General features: G+C 39.5%; 1 protein-coding gene across 1 annotated transcript in view; it reads left to right on the plus strand.

Annotated features, from left to right (window-relative positions):
- Nucleotides 1-19745, plus strand: part of LOC133854652 (THO complex subunit 2) — a 77779-nt gene that overhangs the window by 46029 nt on the left and 12005 nt on the right. Inside the window, exons 13-21 of the mRNA XM_062290899.1 lie at nt 1914-1994; nt 2266-2476; nt 2577-2819; nt 2910-2990; nt 3083-3202; nt 3297-3356; nt 11575-11702; nt 18491-18587; nt 18678-18806. Coding sequence (XP_062146883.1) covers nt 1914-1994; nt 2266-2476; nt 2577-2819; nt 2910-2990; nt 3083-3202; nt 3297-3356; nt 11575-11702; nt 18491-18587; nt 18678-18806 — 1150 coding nt within the window. The remainder of the gene's footprint in view (nt 1-1913; nt 1995-2265; nt 2477-2576; nt 2820-2909; nt 2991-3082; nt 3203-3296; nt 3357-11574; nt 11703-18490; nt 18588-18677; nt 18807-19745) is intronic.

Below are 19745 nucleotides of genomic sequence, written 5' to 3' on the forward strand. Positions count from 1 at the left end.
GTGCTGGATTTGTTGACTACTTGGGGTGCTTTTCGAGGGCATGGCCTAGCTAAAAATGTTTGGCGTTTAGTTCCTCATTGTGTTTTGTGGAGCATTTGGCGGGAGCGGAATGCGAGGCTTTTTGAAGATGTCGAGACTGTAATGGTAGTATCAGTGGGATGTCAGATTTTTCCGTGATGTACACGATTGGGAGGTGGACGTCATGGCTTCCTTTTTCTCCTTACTGTATTCATCCAAGGTTGCTCAAGATGGGGGGGACCGGCTATGGTGGTCCCTCTCTCGCAAAGGGTCTTTTGATGTTAGATCATTCTATAAGGCTCTTGCTTGCAAAGAAGCTATTTTATTCCCCTGGAAAAGTATTTGGCGGACCAAGGCCCCATTGAAAGTGGCCTTCTTCGCTTGGACGGCAGCGTTAGGGAAAATCCTCACCTTGGACAATCTCAGAAAGAAGCGGGTCATTGTGATTGATAGATGCTGCATGTGTAAAATGACCGGGGAGACTGTGGATCATCTTCTTCTTCATTGCGAGGTTGCACGCGCTCTTTGGTATGTCATCCTCAGTCGTTTCGGTCTGTCTTGGGTGATGCCTTCTCGGGTGATAGACTTATATGCCTGTTGGTGGCCGGGGGGACGTTCCCGAAGCGCGGTCGTGTGGAAAATGGCTCCTTGTTGTCTTATGTGGTGCTTGTGGACGGAACGCAACGATAGACAGTTTGAGGACAAAGAAAGAACCATAGAGGAGCTCATTTCCTTTTTTCTTCATTCTTTGTATTCCTGGACGGCTGCGTATCTAGCACCTCTAGGGATTAGTTTTAACGATTTCCTTGTATTGCTTTCTTCTTCTTCTTAATTGTCTCTCTTATATACCCCCTGTATACTTGATTGCGCTTTGCGTTTTTCTAATAAAATTCTCTTACTTATCAAAAAAAAAAAAGTATTAAGGAAGTGTCTTCTTAACACGCTATATCTTTGGATAGCGCACCATCTTTGCCACCTAGGTGTTTCTACTTATGTAGACTTTCTTAATTTATTAGTTGTTCCTCCCGTTTAGGGGCTCTCTTGTATACTTCCCGTGTATTAGGGTTGCGCCCCTCTGCGCTTTTTATTGAATTTGAAATTACTTATAAAAAAAAAAATATCTAACAAATTTAGGAGTGCCTTACGCATTTTGTAAAAATTTTCCATTAATTTTTTTAAAAAAATTTCTAACAATATAAAGAATCCCACCCCCTCCTTATATATTTCCTCACTTCCACGCCTAAGGGCCCTCTACCTCCTTATAACACCAACCTCCCCTTTAACTATAATACTTAGTTTTCACCACCGATCTCTACAAAGCCTCCCTCTCCATAGTGTAACACCATATCCATTTTCCCAGTGGTGTACTTGGTTTGCCACAGTTGTGGAAATTGCTTGTATACTTATTCTTCTGTCAACTGTACCTTTGATTCCTTTATCTCAAAATTTTAATATTTTAACAAGTGCATTCTTGTAATTCCTTGAGTGATGAATAACATTAGAGGTGGCTATATCAATTCCAAAAGGTTAAGAAGTTATAAGCATATTTATGTAGCCATGGTTAAGAAGTTATAAGCATATTGATGCCGTTTTTTTTTCTTTATTTTTCATATAAAGGTGGTTAATTGATGCTCTTTTCTTTCTTTTATTTATTTATTTATTTATTTTTTAATGTATCTAACACACATTGAGATGAGGTGGTAAAATCCTTGTTGTTTTTCACTTCTGGGTTTAGTATGTTTGAACCGAACTTTCATTTTTCCCCCCTCTTGTGTGTAAAACTTACCAAACTTCTCTTTATTTATTCTTTTTTTTTTTTTTTTAATTTTTAAAATGAATAAACTTCTCTTTATTTATGTTTTAATGTTATCTATAAGATGAGCTATTTTTGCCAGGTACCACGCGCATATACTATTTGATCGTCTCTCACCACTCAATCCAGTGGAACACATTCAAATCTGTAACAGCATGTTTAGGTAAAATATATAGACTTTGTTGAATCATTTTCGTTTAAATTTAAGTTCACTCCTGTTTCTGTTCTTGTTTGTTCCTGTACTTGCGTGCTAAAAAGAAAATGCAAGTTTCCACAAAGTTGGTTGCTTTGTTACTTTTTCAAGTGCAATTTTAAATTCAATTTAATTACCCAGGCATTATTTAGCATTAATAGTTTTACTCTGCCCATAATTAGCTTTCAATGGAGTCCATCTACATTTGCATCATTAATAAATTTGTGATGTATGTATCCAGGCTTATCGAAAAATCGATCTCTTCCGCCTATGCCACTGTACGTCAAGCAAATTTGCAAAGCTTTGGGCCTTCCTCAGGAGCCAGCATCAATGTTGTGGATACAGCAAATTCATCAGTTCGTGGGTTTTTTGTTGATCTTCCCAGTGAGCTATTTCAGATGCTGGCTTGTGCTGGACCTTATCTTTACCTTGATACTTTATTGCTTCAGAAGGTGCATTGTTTCATTCTGATATTCTGATAATAGTATTATTTATATTTTTTCTTACTTTTGAGCTCATAATGATTGGCTGGTCTTGGTTTTTCATGAGTAGGTATGCAGAGTATTAAGAGGCTACTACTTGTCTGCACTAGAGCTTGTAGGTAGTGGTGATGAAGCATTGAATCATGAATCCATTATTGGTGGGAATCGACTTCCTCGTCTGCACCTGAAGGAAGCTAGGTCAAGGATAGAGGAAGCCTTAGGAACATGTTTACTTCCTTCTTTACAGTTGATACCTGCAAATCCAGCAGTTGGCCAGGAGATCTGGGAAGTTATGAGTCTCCTTCCATATGAGGTTGGCCTTATTTCAGTGCTATTTGATTCTTCATTTGAGAAGGTTTTCGGTGTGGTAGAGAATTTTGCTTGATGAATCTCGTCTTCTTAGGCGCGTTATCGTTTATATGGTGAATGGGAAAAAGACGATGAGCGGATTCCTATGGTTTTGGCTGCACGGCAAACAGCCAAGGTATAACTACTTTATTCGGTTGAGTTCATCTTGTGCCTTGCAAAGCTTGGTGAGTTACAAGTGTCATTTGCTTCTTCTATGTTACTTTACAGTTGGACACTCGAAGAATTTTGAAAAGACTTGCAAAGGAAAATCTAAAGCAGTTGGGTCGGATGGTTGCAAAACTAGCTCATGCCAATCCAATGACTGTACTCCGTACAATTGTTCACCAGGTATTGTTTAATTGGGAGTATCCTTTTTTAACTTTTTACTGCTCTGAATTTTATAACATAAGACATCTTAATGGTGTAAAACTTTGATGTGCAGATTGAGGCATACAGGGATATGATCACCCCTGTAGTAGATGCATTCAAGTATTTAACACAGGTGCAGTTTTTTTTTTTGGGCATTGTACGCCAGGATTTCCCTTTCTTCATTTTCTTGTCTTATTTCTCATGTTTACTCTTAAAAATTTGTTCATGTGGTAGAAGTTGGTCTATACCAATTGTTAAGTGATGAGTATATATCTATTCTTCTTCTTCACCTTCCCCCCTGCCCCCCCTTCTCTTACGTCACCTTTGTATTTAATTTTTTTTTTTTGGTTTGCATGACTTTCTGACTATTGAATTGATTTCTTTAGCACAACAAATTAGTCAGCGCAATGACCTGATCAGAATTATGTTGATCAGAGCCATCTATCATGGTTTTAGGTTCTTGATGCAACTAAAATTGATGAGCGTATTTGGGAGTTAAAAAGGGAAGGTACCAAAGGGCTGATCTACGTGTAGTTCTTGTTTTAGATTTAAAGTATGTTTGAGCACTTATTAAAGGAGAAAAATCCAGACTTGTTATTTCCTTCTATTTCTTTCTTAAAGAAGATATCATGAATGTCTTTCATGAGTTTCATGCTCGAGGTAAGTTTGAGAGGAGCCTCATTGCTACTTCTTATTCCCAAGAAAGTTGAGGCTGTGGATGTTGGCGGTTTTGCTCATATGTTTGGTTGAGGGGTGCTCTTTCTTCCTATGCAGTACTTGAGTCTTATGTTGGGGTGCTTCGTATAACGCTAAATCAATATGGGATGATATTATTGAAAAGATGGAACTTCGTTTGGTTTGTTGGAAGATGCTTTATTTGATTAAGAGTGGTAGGTTGGTACGGATTAAAAGCACTCTTTCCAATTTGCCTACCTATTATCTGTCCCTTTTCTCCATCCCTGTTGGTGTTGATAATCGAGTTGAGAAATTTCAGCAGGAATTTTTGTTGGGTGGAGTTTGTGAGGAGTTTAATTCCATTTAATAAGCTGGTCTAAGATTGGTTCTTTGATTTTCTCTTGTGGTTAGGGGGTTAGAAACCTAATTCAGTTTAACTGAGTTCTCTTGGGAAAATGGCTATGGTGTTTTGCCATGGAAAGGGAGGCCTTGTGGAGATCGGTGGTGGAAGTTAAATATGATAGAATTTGAGAAGGATGGTGTTCCAATGAGGCTGTTGGGTTCTTCAAGGTTGGGGTGTGGGAAACATTAGGAGGAGGAGGAGGAGGAGGAGGAGGAGGGGGGGGGGGGGGGGGGGGGGATTTCGTTAGATATGAGGTGGGAGATGGGTTTAAGATTAGGTTTTTGAAAGAAAGCCATTTTTTTTTTTTTTTTTTTTATAAGTAAGAAAATTTCATTAAAAAAGCGTAAGGCGCTCCTAAGTATACAGGAAGTATACACAAGAGCAACTTAGCTAACCCATAAGAAACTGTACCCACAACACCCAAAACCCACATGAAACCCAAGAAACAATAGAAACCCCCCAACAAACACCCAAAATACAAAGTAACCCCCAAAATAAAATAAAACCCAAGATACAATAGAACCCCCTATCCAACACCCAAGATACAAAGTAATCCCCCATAATACAATAAAACACAAGATTCAAAAGAAGCCCCCCATGAAACACCCAAGATATAATAGAACCCCCCATATACAATAAATAAAACCCAAGATACAAACTAACCCCCCAAAGCCCCCATCATACAATAAAACCCCCAAACAATACCCTCAAAACTCATACAAAAATACCCAAAATACAGGAAAGCAAACCCAAAATACAAAGCAAACCCGAAATACAAAGAAAAGCTAGAGCTACAGGAGGAAAAAAAAAAACAGTGGCGCGTGGAGCCATGCGAACTGGTGCGCCACCGGAGCGTGTAGACACGCGCAATGGGAGCGGCGCGAAACCAGCCGGAAGGACCACCGGAAGAAGCGGAAATTGCCGGAGAAGCCATCGGAGAGGCGCGTGTGTGGAGGAGAGGTCACATACGCCGCAGATCTAGCACCCAAAAATCAGAAACACTCATGACCATGCGCGCCGGAACGGCGCGTGGCGGCCACCCGCAGCAGTGCCGACGGCGGAGAAGAGTCGGACCACGACGGAGAGTCCTCCGGAGAGGCACGTGGACAGCGAGGAGGCCCCAAAATCCGTAGATCTACAACCCAAGAAGCGCATGAACAAAAACAGCCACCCACAACGACGCGGAGGCAACCAAAGAGACGGCAACAATGGCAAGGACCGGAGAGGTCACGAGCGGGGCGCGTGCGCGCCGGAAAACCCAACCACTAAGAACTACCCCCAACAAAAGAAAACCCCAAAACGAAAAGACCCAAGCGAAGAAGAAAAGCTAAGAGAACCTAAACCGGAGAGGAACCAGAGGAGGAGGGATGGAGGGATCCTCCCTCCATCCCTCCCTCACAAACGAAGTAGAGAAGGCTAAAGGTTTTTTGAAAAGAGGGGGACGAGAGAGGGAGGGAGAGTGGGAAAAAGTTAAAAAGCTTGTTGGAAAGAAAGCCATTAGGCTTAGGAGTTCCATTGTTTTTGAGAATAAAGATTTGTGGTTCCAGAGAGAGAAGCTCTCCACCCTTTTTTCAAAATCCTTTGCTTCCCCCCACTTTCTCCTCCTTTTGTGGCTGTTCCAGGGGAGGAAGGAAGAGCTTTTCTCTTCCCCTCTTCCCTCCTCCCTTCCTTTTCTCTTCTTTCCTCCCTTCCTCTTCTCTTCTTTCCTCTCGTCTTCTTCTCTTTCCCTCTGCCTCTCTGGGTTCTTAGGGTTTTTCTTTTTCTTGGGTGTACTTCTCGGTGGTTGGGTCTTCTCCGGCTCGTTCCGGTCTCTTCCGTCGACGCTGTTTCCGTGGTTGGCCGCTGCGCTGTCGTGCGTGGGTTTTGGTTCTTTACATCATGGGTTGTAGATCTACTGTGTTTGGGTCCTCCTACTAGTGCACGTGCATCACCGGAGGTTTCGCTGTCTTGAATCGACTTTCCCCGTCATTGGCGTTGTCGCGGGTGGACGCCACGCGTGGCCGAGGGGTTTTTTTTTTGAAGTTTGGGAGTTAGATCTACGGTGTTGGGGACCTCTTCGCCGAGCACGCGCCCCTCCGTCGGCTTTTCCAGCAGATTCCGCGACTTCCGACAGTTTTTCAGGCTGGTTTAGCGCCGCGCCGGCAACAGCACCACCACACGCCACCGACTATAGTTTTTTCTTTTTCTTTTCTTTTTGGGGTTTAATTTGTATTTTGGGTTTGCTTTTCATATGTAATTCGGGCGTTTTTGTATTTTTGGGTCTATATTTCTGTTGGGTTTGGGTGCTTTTGGGCAGATTTGGGTGAATGTTATGTTGGGGGGCTTTTTTGGGCTTTGGGTTTCTTGTGGTTCTGGGTGTTGTGGGTGCTGCATGCGGGTTTTAGGGTTGGTCCTTATGGGTTTGGTTGGGTTTTTCTTTTTATGGGTTAGCTTTGGCTGTTCCTGTGTATACTCTTGGTGTACTTAGGGGCGTATTACACTTACTTATAAAGTTTAAGGATTAGGTTTTGACATGATTTGTGGTATGGGGATCGGCGCTTGAAGGCATCTTTTTCGGAGTTATTTAGTATTGCTCGCTATAAGGAGGCTTCGGTGAAAGTACCCTTATTGAAGTTACATCTATAATACTCATCCGTCCTCTCACATTCTCTATCTCTTTCAGCCTCCTGCCTGGTCCTTTAGCTTTGTATTTCGGCCTTCTGTTTCGTCTGGGAGGTTCTTTGTTCGGCGATGTAGTTTTTTTTGGTTTGGTCGTCATAGTCCCGGGGGTGTCGTTGATGGATAAGATTTTCTTAGTGGAGTCGAAGGCTTTCACCTTCTCGGTTTTGGGTGGGGCGTCGACGTTGAGGGTGGAGGAGAAGAGGAAAAATTTTCTGGGTGTGGTCTTGTTGAATGCTCAGAGCTCCGAATGGCTTGCGTCAACGTTGGAAGTGTTGTTGGGTCTCCCGGTAGAGCAAGTCTTTGTGAAGTCATTCAGAGAAGGTTCTAATTGCTCGGAGAGGTGGGAATAAAGCTGGGCGCTATTTAGAGGCGACAACGTTTGGGTTGGGCGGTCGGAAAGGATCCATTGTTATCCTCGAGGGCCATGGAGGGTGGGGATGGCTTAAATTCTCAGTCGAGCTGAGAATGGTTGTCGATTTTTTCTCAGTTTCGGTGAGTGGCAGGCTCGGTTCCTCATCTACATCGAAGAAGAAGGCTGTGGAGGAAGATCGGCTGACTCTGGGCCTGGCTCCAAAGTGGATGGGGCCTTCTTTTGCGGAGGTTGTGAGGGTGGATTCGACCACTGTTGCGAAGAAGATGCCCATAGTGGGTGATGGTCGGTCCGGGTTAAGGGCTTCGTGGGCGACACCTTGCGAGTTCAATCTTCTTCCGGCGGTGCGGCATGCAGAGGATATTTCGAGATCGGCGGTGGATTGCTTTTCATTGGAGGCTCACTGGCTTGATATGTTGGGCAAAGGCCAGATTGTATGTCCGCAGGGTAAGGACTCTCGTTTGAATTTTGAAACTCTGAGATTGCGGACGTGGCGTAAGTTGGGTTCTAGTTTTTATTTGGCTTTGGGCCGGGCCGTGGGGAGAGTTCTGATCCGGTTTGTCGGGTCGGGGCTGTTTCGAAAACCTTTAGGTTTTCCCGTGACCTGAATCAAGCAGAAACCTAAAGTTTCCTGTCCGCCGCCAACCTCGCTGGAGACGACAACGGAGATGTCCTCGGGGTTGGTTCTGAATCGGATTCTTCTTGGGGGTTTGGAGGTTTCAGCGTTGGGAGATAAAGAGGGTGTGACCGTGTGAGTCCAGCTTCTTCGGCTGTTGCTGGGATCTACCCTAGGCCGGAGCCCTCGTCGGCGACGGTTATAGGGACAGTTTTAGGAACGGAGTCTTTTTCCAGGGGTGAGTCGAGCAGGTCCCAGGTGCCTCCGGCGGTTTCTAGTTTGAATCCAGCCTCTAATCTGTTCGGTTTCCCCCCTTCTCCGGCGCCGGATATGGGTTTTCCGCGGGTTCTGCTTCTTTTAAGTTCACTCCTTTAGGGAAGCTTCAGTTTCATAATCCCCTTTTTGCCACTCCGTCTCTCGCTGGTGCAGCTATTTTAGGAGAGAAGCTGCGTTCTCCCCTCCCTGTGGTGGCTTCTAAGCCTTTTTAGTGTTACTACAGGAGGGCGAAAAAATTGAGGGAAAGACATTTTGTGGAGTGGAATGATGGGCTACTTTCTAACTCTTTGCAAGCTGTGAAGATGTCAGTTGGCTTCGTTGATAAGAGGGTTTCAGGTGCAGAGCCGCCAGCTGAGAAGGCGGCAAAACCTCCTGCAATGAAGAAGGCAATGACGCCAGTGAATCAGGGCCTTTAGGAAGGGGTTTCTCAACCTGCCCCCGATTTCAGTCCCTCCCGTGGCGCTTCAGGAGGTCAACAATGGCGGGGTGGTAGGTCCTTCTTCCCCTTCGAGTGGTTGCTTGAATGGTTTCTCCCAGACTCGGAATTGGCCAGTTGGCTTTGATCATAACGGGGAGATTGTGGTGTGGGAGGAGGATGAAGATGATTATTGGGATGGTTTGCCATTAGATTGGGCGATGGATGGGGATTTTGGGGAGGAGGCTTTGGCTATTCGGGATGCCATGGAGGAGGAGTTCCAGTTTTTTGCGCGCCAGAAGTCTAAAGGGAAAAGGGAGCTTCTAAATTTGCATAGTTCCATTAACTATGGTGATGCGAATTACCCCTCTAGGCGTAGGAAAGGCAAGTCACATATGTTGTAGGTCTGTTGTGCCTTGATGGGTAGTGGGTATTATTGTTCTTAGTTGGGTTCTTTTGTAGCTTGTTTGGTTCTTTTGTGTTCTGGGGCCTTGGTGTTGTGGGTTTTTTTGGGTTAGTTTTGGTTGCTCCTGTGTATACATCCTGTGTACTTAGGGGCGCCTTACACTTTTTCTTATAAAGTTCTTCTTACTTATCAAAAAAAAAGGAAGCTTCGGTGATAGAATATGTGCAGTTTTCTAACGATACTCTTCAGTGGAATATTACTTTTACCAGATTAGTGCATGATTGGGAGGTGGTGCTGGTCACTTCGTTCTTTAATCTTTGTATTCTCTCAAGTTGAGATGTGGTGGCGAGAACAAAATCTGTGGGATACCTTCCAAAAGGTTGGCGTTCGAGGTCAGATCCTTTTGTCATGCGCTTTGCCTCCTCTCTAGCTCTCCTCCTCCTTGAAAGAGCATTTGGAGAAATAATGCTCATTCGAAAGTGTCATTCTTTGTGTGGATGGCGGTGCTAGGGAAGATTTGAACTTCAGATAACCTGAGAAAAAGGCATGTTATAGTGATGGATTGGTGCGGCATGTCCAAGAAGAGCGAGGAGACCATGAATTATCTTCTTCTTCACTACGAAGTGGCTAGAGATTTGTGGGTTTCGATCTTCCGTCTTTTTGGATTAGAGTGGGTCGTGCCTCAAAGGGTGATGGAGTTGTTGGCTGGTTGGAGAAGTTAGTTTGGAAGCCGCTGCAATTTAGAAGCTTGGAGGGTGGCTCCTCTATGCTTAATGAGGTGCATTTGGAGAGCAGAATGCTGGAAAGTTCGAAGATTGTGAGAAAATGAGTTACAGTTAAAAGCTATTATGTTCAAATCTCTTTATGTTTGGATGGCGGCTTGCAACTATTTTCGCTTTTCTAATTTTATAAAATTTCTGGATGTGTTCTTCTCCCTAATTGAGGGTTTCTCTTGTATATTTCTTGTGTATTTGGGTTGCGATCCTTTGTGCTTTTTAATGAGATTGATTTACTTGTAAAAAAAAATAAATTTCAAACCCCATAGCTTCTTGTTGTTAGTGCTTACCTGCTGATATTATTATTTATTTATTTATTTTTCTGATTAGTAATTCATTTCATTGAAAAGCGCAGTGGGTGTATATAAAGCCACAAATGCAGAAAAATTAAAAAAGAAGAAGAAAATATATATATATATATTTTTTGATAAGTAATAAAAATTTATTAAAAAAAGCGTAAGGCGCCCATAAGTACATAGGTAGTATACACAAGAACAACCAAACTAGCCCAAAAAAAAGAAACTCACAAGCCCGCTAGAACCTAAAACCTAAGACCCACATGAGGCACTCAATACTAAATCATGTGAGCCTTCCCTTTCCTATGCCGAGAGGGCGCGCTTGCATCGCCGTAGTTAATGGAGCTTTTCAAGAAATATTATATGCCCTTGTCCAATTAAAGAGCGATTTGACCAAAATGTTCTTGTGCTCTTCCTTCGACTTTTTACAATCTTCAAAACATCTTGCATCCCGCTCCCTTCATATGGTCCACATTAAGCACAACGGAGCTATCCTCCACATAGCTAGAACTGAATGACTACCCACCTGGCCTTGCCAACAATTTCAGCTCTATCACCCTTTTGGGCATAACCCATTGGACTCCGAAGAGGGTAAAGATCACACTCCTTAAGTCTCTTGCCACTTCGCAATAAAGAAGAAAGTGATTTTAAATTAGACCTGCAAGTTTCAGCCTTCATCCAAGGCATACTTCACCACTAATTTTTTTTGGAATCCTGCCAGGTTACACCTGTTCCTAACCCTCTCTTGACTGACTGAGATTTATAGGCTGTGTTACTAAGCTTATTATTTTACATTGCTGCATTAAACAGCTTTGATCTCCTTGACATTGTAGGTGTATAGGCATAACCATCATGGTGTAAAATAAAGAGAACGTCTATGTTTTCATGTGCCTGTTGATAGACTTTTGGTATATAGGGAAGCAGTGCTCCTTTGATACTAGTAATTCTCTTGTCAATGTGATTTACCATTCTCTGGTATACACTTTCTACTTAAAGATGAATCTGGCTGCACATTTGAACTTGCCTACTCATTAGAATTAATTACCAAAGCATTTATATTATAATTGTCATTTCCCTGGTATTTGTTTTGCTGCTATGATTTCGTTTAAGCATAGTCACTATAATTCTCTACTATGAAGTTTCTTATCTTACAATTTCTCGAGTATGGTCTTTATTGTACTTGAAATAGATTTTTTGAACTTCCACCTTTTTTCTTTTCCCATTAGAAAGTCCCCCCCCCCCCCCCCCCCCAAACAAACACACCTTTTCTCTTACTATTTAGGACCCTTTAGTACACTGCCTGTGCACAAGTATCCTTTTTTTTTTTTTTAAAGTATTATTATTATTTATTATTTATTTATTTTTATCATCATTAAATATTAACTTACAAGAAAAAGAGCACTACTTTTCCCAGTATTTTGTGTTGATCCTGGTTAAATGCTTACTTTTCTGCACAGCTCGAGTATGATGTTTTGGAATATGTTGTTATTGAGCGTTTGGCACAAGGTGGGCGTGATAAGCTAAAAGAGGATGGCCTAAATTTGTCAGATTGGCTTCAGTCGTTGGCTTCATTTTGGGGTCACCTGTATGTATCAATCTTTCTCTTTTCCCAACCATAATAAATATTTTTTATTTTTAATTTCTGCCATTCTTATTTGTTTTCTGTCTAATGTTGTATTGATGCTAAGTTTTAGTACTTCATATGCGGTTAAGATGTCTCGGTCTAAAATTTTAATTTCTTCTGTTTTCCACAAAGCCAACCCATCTGAGAATGTCTGGGTTGTGTGTGTATGTGTTGTTTTTTATTCTTTTCTTTTCTTTCTTTTTTTTTTTCCCTCCTTTTCCACATTGTACTGATTTTCAAGTATTTTTGGTCATTTATTTTTGTGAGTATTGATATGACTTGTATTGTAATTGAACATTTAACCATACTATAGATTCCAAGACATATCCTGGGGATGCTTTACTTAAGTTTCCGGGTTGCAGACTAACCTCACAAAAGCAGGATGACTGGAGCTGGGATATTGTGACATTGCAAAAATATTCTGTGGCCCTTACTTGTGAATGGGCAGGCATACTCTGGGAACTGTATGAGATATGGTAACAGAGGTTTGATGACAGATAGTCGGAATGTGAAAAAGAGATGCATAATGGAGGACAAGGTTGATCAGGATTACAGTGCGAACTTCAATTGGTTTTTCGTAAGTTTAGCTTTTCAGTTTTTGTATACTGGAGATTGCAAAGTGAGAAAGGCACTTGTTGGATTGCTCAAATGAGATTTAAAGATGCATCAGCACCACCGGGTGGGATAGAATATTTCATTGGAATCAAAAGTAAGTTACTTGCGGGGGTTGTAGCTCTTGATCCTTCTTGTACAACATTAGAAGGTTGGTGTCATTCACAATGATTGCTAGCTTGTCATTATATGAAGCAAAGAAGTTGCTCTGTCTGTTTGTGTTCATACTTGAAAGGTTTTCTGGGGTGTATACATAGTAATTTTAACGATTTTGCGGAAGTGTGAAATTGTTGGTTGAAAGAGTAGATGGAGTTGAATTTCTCAAAGTACTAAGCACTTTTTTGTGACTGAAACAACGATAGCCTTATGAAGAACATGGTTCTAGGTGGAGTCTGAAGATAAGACGCATTTGGTTATCTGTATCGCTGATTTTTGTCAAAATTCTCTTCCGTCTTGTGCTCCTTCCTGTTAGTGATTGCTTGCTTCCTCTCATGATGTTGTTGGAAGATTCCAGACAAGTAGCGATTTGGTTTGACCAGCTGTTCTCCATATTATTTTTCCATATATGAGTCAAACATGCTGGGACATAAAAGTGAACCCTGTATAAGAGGAGGCACCATCACCTGAACACTTTGATTTGATTGTAGCTTCATTAGCTGTTTCTCAAGGGGGTTCTATCTTATAGTTCAGGATGTCATCGGTTCTTCATGATTGCGTAGTCCTTTCATTCTGCATACTTCTGCCTTTTGATAGAAAGAGACCTACAAAATTACTTCTTAATATGTGAAGATATAGATTCTAGAAAGTGCAACTGATCTACTGAAGTAAATCTCAATGTCCATGGAGGCACCAATCGGAAGTCTGCAGGCTGCATTGTTCTTATAGAGCTTCATCTGTCAAAGCTCTCAAGGATTTTGAGGCTGTTGTACATTGACCATGATCTTTTTTCTTTTGGTCAGAGTTGAAGAAATTTTCTTTCCTTTTCCCCCCTTTTCTTTGGGGGAAAGGGGGTAGGAATTCATGATCTGTAAATAGTCACACTCAGAAAAATGACTGATATTAATTTTGTGGCTAACAAAGGAGCAGCTTGGTTCAAATCTCAATTTGTATTGTATGGTTTGTTGACAATTTTTTTGGATTTTTGTTTTGTTTTGCTTTGTTTTTTTTTATTGTTTTGTTTTGTTTTGTTTAAATAATGTTCTGTCTGTATTTTTAAATGATGTCCTAATCATGAATATTTTTGAGAGGCTGTTGAGGCTTGCACTTTTAAGGGCCACCAAGGGGCTAGAAAAGTAGTTTTGAGGTACAAATTGGAGGCTTTAACACTCTTGGGAGAGGGCTCATTATATATATCAACTATATTCACCATATGTTAATCGGTTATAAAGGACCCTTGTTGCAGACGTGGACTTTTATTGTGCTATTGATGTGATGTTAAGGGGTATTCCGAACCACCATCCACACTTATTGGACTGTTACAATTCAAGATTTGTTACACATTGGAAGTATTAGTTTTTCTTTCATTGGATTTATACTTGCAATAACTGTGCATAGAAACATCAAATCTTTCTGAAAAGATGATTTCTTTTATGGTGCTTCAAATAAATCTAGGTGGGTTGCCTTATCTTTCGCGTATGCTGCTCTTGTAGGAGGGTAAGTTATTTAATGCTGGGTTTATTTGAAGTGTTCTGAATTTAGGAGGATGGGGACTATAATGGGAAATCAGATTCCTGGCAATTTTCTCAATGTGTGGAGTTTGGAGCTAGTAACGGGTGGTGACTGGATGGTGACTACCAAGCTAGCATTATTGCTGCTTTCTGTCTTTTCAGCAGTACTTAAATTTGTTGCACTAAATTTTGATGGAGTTTCACCTCGCTTTGGTTACCTTGGAAAAACACTGAATTGATAAGTAATTTTGATTGGTTTAAGTAAAGCATGGTTTTGGGATGGTTGTTATCATGGTTATTGTCATCCTTATTCTCTCCTGAGTCTTACTCCTACATCGTCATGCTGGAACATTCCAGTATATTTAAAGTCGCTTCTTTCTTTAATTTTTTAGTGAACATGCAAGAATGCAAGAAATAGATTTGAAGAAAGTAGCATAACCTGTATCTTTTTAAAAGCTCATCCTGAATAAGTATCCACCCTTTTTATATATTAAGTTTGATATATTATAAATCAGTGTTGAAATGACATTAGTTGCTTCTCATTGATAATTGTTTTACAGATCGGTTGTATTCAATGATTTGAGATATCAGTGGCTTGAGGAATTTCGTGAATAAAAAACATTTCAAGTTTTCATTGATAAGAGAAATTAAATCTTCATTTCTGTAGTTATGTTGTCACATCATGATCATGTTTCTTAATTGTTTAATTTTCCATAGCTCGGGTCGGATAGGAATTTTTTGTTATCTTGTCTTTCTTAGTTTTCTTTACTAGATTATTGTGTCTGTTTTACGTTATTTCTTGAATGCTCATGGTCCTAATATGATTCTGTAATTGGAGTGGTAGTTTTCGATGATGAGTATTTAAATAATGAATAAATTGTAACGACCCAGAGAAAAACGCTAGCTATATTTTTTGCGTTGTCATCTCAAAAGGACTAGACAATTTGTAACTTTCCTAGAATTATTTATAAAGTTCAGTTTTACCTAGTAAGCAAGCAATGTGAGACTTAGTACCCATTAGTATCTCTTTATAAACCACTCACTCTATGTAAGTTTCTCATCTTCCCAATATAGGATTGAGGTGTTACAAATTCGCCCCCTCAAACTCTTGACGTTCTCGTCAGAACCATGTCATACGGTGCTGGCAGTACTGCATTGCATTAGTAGGTGGTTTTGATACCATTTGTCATGACACAAAGAAAATGTCTAGCCACATATGCGCTATCACTTCAAAATGACTAGTCAATTTGGAGCTTCACTAGAATCACTTATAAAGCACAGTTTTACCTAGTAAGTAAGCAATGTGAGACTTAGCAGCCATGCATGTCTCTTTATAAACCAACCATTCTATGTGGGCTTCTCATCTTCTCAATATGGAACCGGGGTGTTACATAATTGTTTATATTGGTCATAACTTTGTGCTGAAGCATCTCCATTGCTTTTGCATTGTCTCAGCCTTTAAAAATATAGAACATGCCTCAATGTCTTGTGGGTGTTCTTGCTGTTTTTTGGGTTTTGGGCTTGTGAGAGTTTCTGTGTACTTAGGGGCGCTTTACGTTTTTTTTATAAACCTTTTCATTACTTATCAAAAAAATCTAGAACATGCCGGAATATGCCATTTCATCCATAATGCTTTTAGGTTTATACTCGGAACCTACCTATTTTCCTTTTGTATTTGTCTCCTTTTTTTTTTCCTCTCTCTGTGTTCCATGTAGATCCACACAAGCACAGTACTTGCAATGCAAAGGCTGATTCATATTTCGGACCACTTTAATGTGCTTACAAGAGATAGATAGTCCCTTACAAGGAGAAGGATATAGTTCAACAAAGAAAGCCTTATCACTTTGCTTTTGTCTTTCTTGCGGATCGAGTTAGCAATTAATATTCTTTAGGAACTGAATCTCTCTGTGAGGAACTTTTGTCCCATAATAACTAAGTCCCCCTCATCTGGAATCTTTTCTGTAGATTCTTCATTTCATCATCCTGTATAGTATATTTTATCTTTTGTCCAGTTGTTTTTGTATTAACTAAATGTATAATGTGTACTGGAACTACCGGGAGAAAGGTTTGGCTAATTTCATGAATGGACAGAACTTGTCAGTTATACTTTTTTGTTCTTTAATGTTCTTGTTGAATATGAGTCCTAAAATGTAAAAAAGTTTTTTCTGTTTGGTCATTGATACAAGAAACACGATTATGTTGAAAGAAGCAAAAACCTGTGTAGTTTTGGTTCATCTCTTTTCAGACAAGTTATGTACTTTTTCGATACACAATGAATCTTATGGGCAGGCCAACATTTCGTGAACTCTAATCCTGCACCATTGTGATTGCCTAGCCACTATTCTTAACCTCAAGGAATGGTGTTTCCTTCTTTTTTTTTTTTATATATATGAATGCACTGATACTTGCTTTTAGCAAAGTATTTTATAGGTTCTAGGGTCTAATATAAGTAAAATTCTTAAATTGGATGTATTGAGATATCTTGTGCTAGGTACTTATAACATTGGAGAGTTATACTCTCGTGGCAGTGGATTCCTTTGGCTTTTTAATATGCCACTTATGATTTCAAGAAAGGAATTACTAGATTGAAAGTTGCTGAAGTTGTTGTTTAGTTCAAATTTTTTATTCCTAATTTAGATGGTGTAGTGTCCATTTACTTGTGGAATATGCTTAGAAGTGTTGAAGTAGTTTTACTTATAAAAAAAGAAGCGTTGAAGTACTATATACACTTGTGTTGTTAAATTTGAGACTAAAATGGTTGAATAGGTTGTAAGAAAAATATTAGATGTAAATTTTATAGATCTCATTGTGTGTGTGTGTGTGTTTTTTTTTTTTTTTTTTTTTTTGTACTTGACAGACATTATTCATTTAAAGTAAGCAATTAAAACAGACAAGAAGATAGTCTCTTTCTTTGATAAACTTGAGAAATGATAGTAGGCCACTGGTTGCTAGTAGTAGCTAAAGATATGCCATTATACTTTGAAAGAATAAACGACTTGAAGATTGTGGAATTTTTTCTGATACACACACACAAACACATTCTGTTTCAGTTAGCTGTAAAACCAGACCCGTAGGAATTAATGAAAATAAATCCAAACTGAAAAAATGGGTGGAGAACTACAAAGGTGGTGGGTGTGATGGAGCAATAGATCTCATAATCTTTTAAATTTTTCCATTGTGTTCCTTCTTTTTGCACAAAGGGCCATCATGCCCAAGTTTGCTTTGTTGAGTGCAACTTTGAGAAAGAAATGGAAGTTTATAGTCATAGAGCAGTAGAAAGTGGTCGTCTCCGTTATATTTTATTTCTTAGATTTCCTTTGTAATTTCCTTGTTAAGCAATTGTTATTCTGTAAAAAGCTTGGGTTTGTTTGATAAAACTTTCTAGAGGGTGCTTTTTGCTTTCTGGTTAAAAAAGTTTTTTAATGCGACATAAATGTGAAAGTAGTTTTGAGTGTTTTATGAGTATTTTGTGTTTGGAGTTATTTGTTAATATTTCTACTCTTTTTGCTAAAAAGCAAAAAGCTTCTCCAAAAGTGTTGTCAAACGAGGCCCTTGTTTCTGGCAGTTGGCTAAATAAGACTGGAGTTGTGAGGGTGTAGCATTCTTATGCTGTCTCTGTTAAGAGTCCACACTACTTATTTTGATGAACAGAAAATGGGCCATCACCCATTAGTGTGATAAATAAATTTCCTTGGTAATGTCCTTTCTTCTAATGAAGTGGTTATTGTTAAAAGCTTCTCTCCGACAGTTGGCTAGATAAGAACGAAATGCTCAGGTTCTAGAGTTCATCACTGCCTCTTGTGGGGCATGCTACTCACTGCTATCAGTGACCGAATGATTTAACGATGCATTGTCCATTTCTTGTTTCTTTGCTTTACCATAGTTTGCACCTCCATTCACATTAGCTGAAAATGGTTCTTAGGGAAATTAGAAACCGACTTCAACTTACTATTAAGTGACCACCTCGCCTAGGTGGACTCTTATTTAATATCTTTAAGTAACTTATCCAGTTAGAGTCTACTATGCTTTCTTTGTAGACTTTCTTAATCTACTGGCTGTCTATGTTAGTAAATGTACTATTTTTTTATATGTCAATACTTGTTTCAATTTTGCAGTCCAAGCTTTCTACTGGTCATATATTGGAAGAGTTATTAACCTGGGTGCTAGCTTTTTCTGTATATGGTCACTCAATCATAATATTTTATGTATTATTAAGGATGCTTTATGCAGTGAATGATATTAGTTTCCTCTATTGGTTCATCTGACATTGGGAAAGTTCGGGTATTTATTGGCTTTGTGACAGAGATGCCATATTATTTTCTTTCTTTTTCATGTAGATTCATACATTCTAATCGTTGTCGTCATTATTCTGTGTGGATAGTTGTTTGTGAAACATGCACTTTTAACTTTTGAGATTGCATAGAACCTTCCATGGTTACCTTTTTGACTTTTCACTATCATTGTTTATAGGTGTAAGAAGTACCCATCAATGGAATTGAGGGGTCTTTTCCAGTATCTTGTGAACCAGTTAAAAAAGGGGCAGGGAATTGAGCTTGTTCTCTTGCAGGTATTTTTGAGGTCTGAAAGTTGCAGCATTTATGATACGCAATTGTTACAAGCCTTATAATGATTGATTGGAGTTTTATGATTATATCAGGAGCTTATTCAACAAATGGCAAATGTCCAGTACACAGAGAACCTGACTGAGGAACAGCTGGATGCCATGGCGGGTGGTGAGACTCTCCGCTATCAGGCAACTTCTTTTGGAGTAACACGAAATAACAAGGTACTTTGCTTTTCTTTTCTTTTCTTTTCTTTTTATTATTATTATTATTTTTTTTTTTGTTTGGGGGGGGCGGGGGTGGACCTTAAGCTGTCACTGATTAAATTTGTAGGCAGCTGATTTAATTTATCATTCCTAATATGGCATCTTATGCTTGTGATGCAATTAAAGTTGATGAGAAGTTTTAGCGATAAAATGGAAGCCACTAAGGGGCTGATTTGCTCTATTTCTATTTTGGATTTAGAGTTTATTATGTTTTAGTTGGGGATTATTCAGAATTTCTGCACTGTTAGAATTTACCAGCTAAATGGGTCATTTTTCATGATTTATTTCTTGTTTGTGATGATCCAGGTTTCTGTGTTGAAATTATAGAGGGGTCCAATAAAGTGGGGTTTTATTTTTGAATTTTGAGTGACTTGGAGTCCAAGTTCTTTAGGTTAGGCTGACATGAGGCTGTGACAGAGATTCAGCAGTTTTTAAGAAATAAAGCTGAATTTGATTTTTCTTTTTTGGGAAACTTTACTTACCCCTCTTGATATTTCATCATTTTTGCATTCGTACCCTCAAACTTTAAAAATTGCAAAGTTGGGTCGTCATCTTTAAAAAGTTTGCAATGCACCCCTATTAAGCCACCCATCAGACTTTTATTTTTAAAAAATGAAGTGTACTTTTGTATTTTTAAAAGTTTTACAAGGGTATTTTGGACATTTTACCTGTATATCGTCTAATTTAACTTTAAACCCTAATGGGTAGGGGTGACATTACAAAGTTTTCAAAGATAGCGACTAACATTGCAACTTTTTAAAGATTGAGGGTACGATTGCAAAAGTGACGAAAGATCCGCGGGGGGAGGGTAAGTGAAGTTTATTAAAAAAAAAAAAAAAGTTTGGAGCCCCATAGCTCTTGAAGTCAAAGGAATTAGAATTTGCTAGGTACTTTTTT

This window comes from Alnus glutinosa, chromosome 13, assembly GCF_958979055.1.
Source record: "Alnus glutinosa chromosome 13, dhAlnGlut1.1, whole genome shotgun sequence".
NCBI lineage: Eukaryota > Viridiplantae > Streptophyta > Magnoliopsida > Fagales > Betulaceae > Alnus > Alnus glutinosa.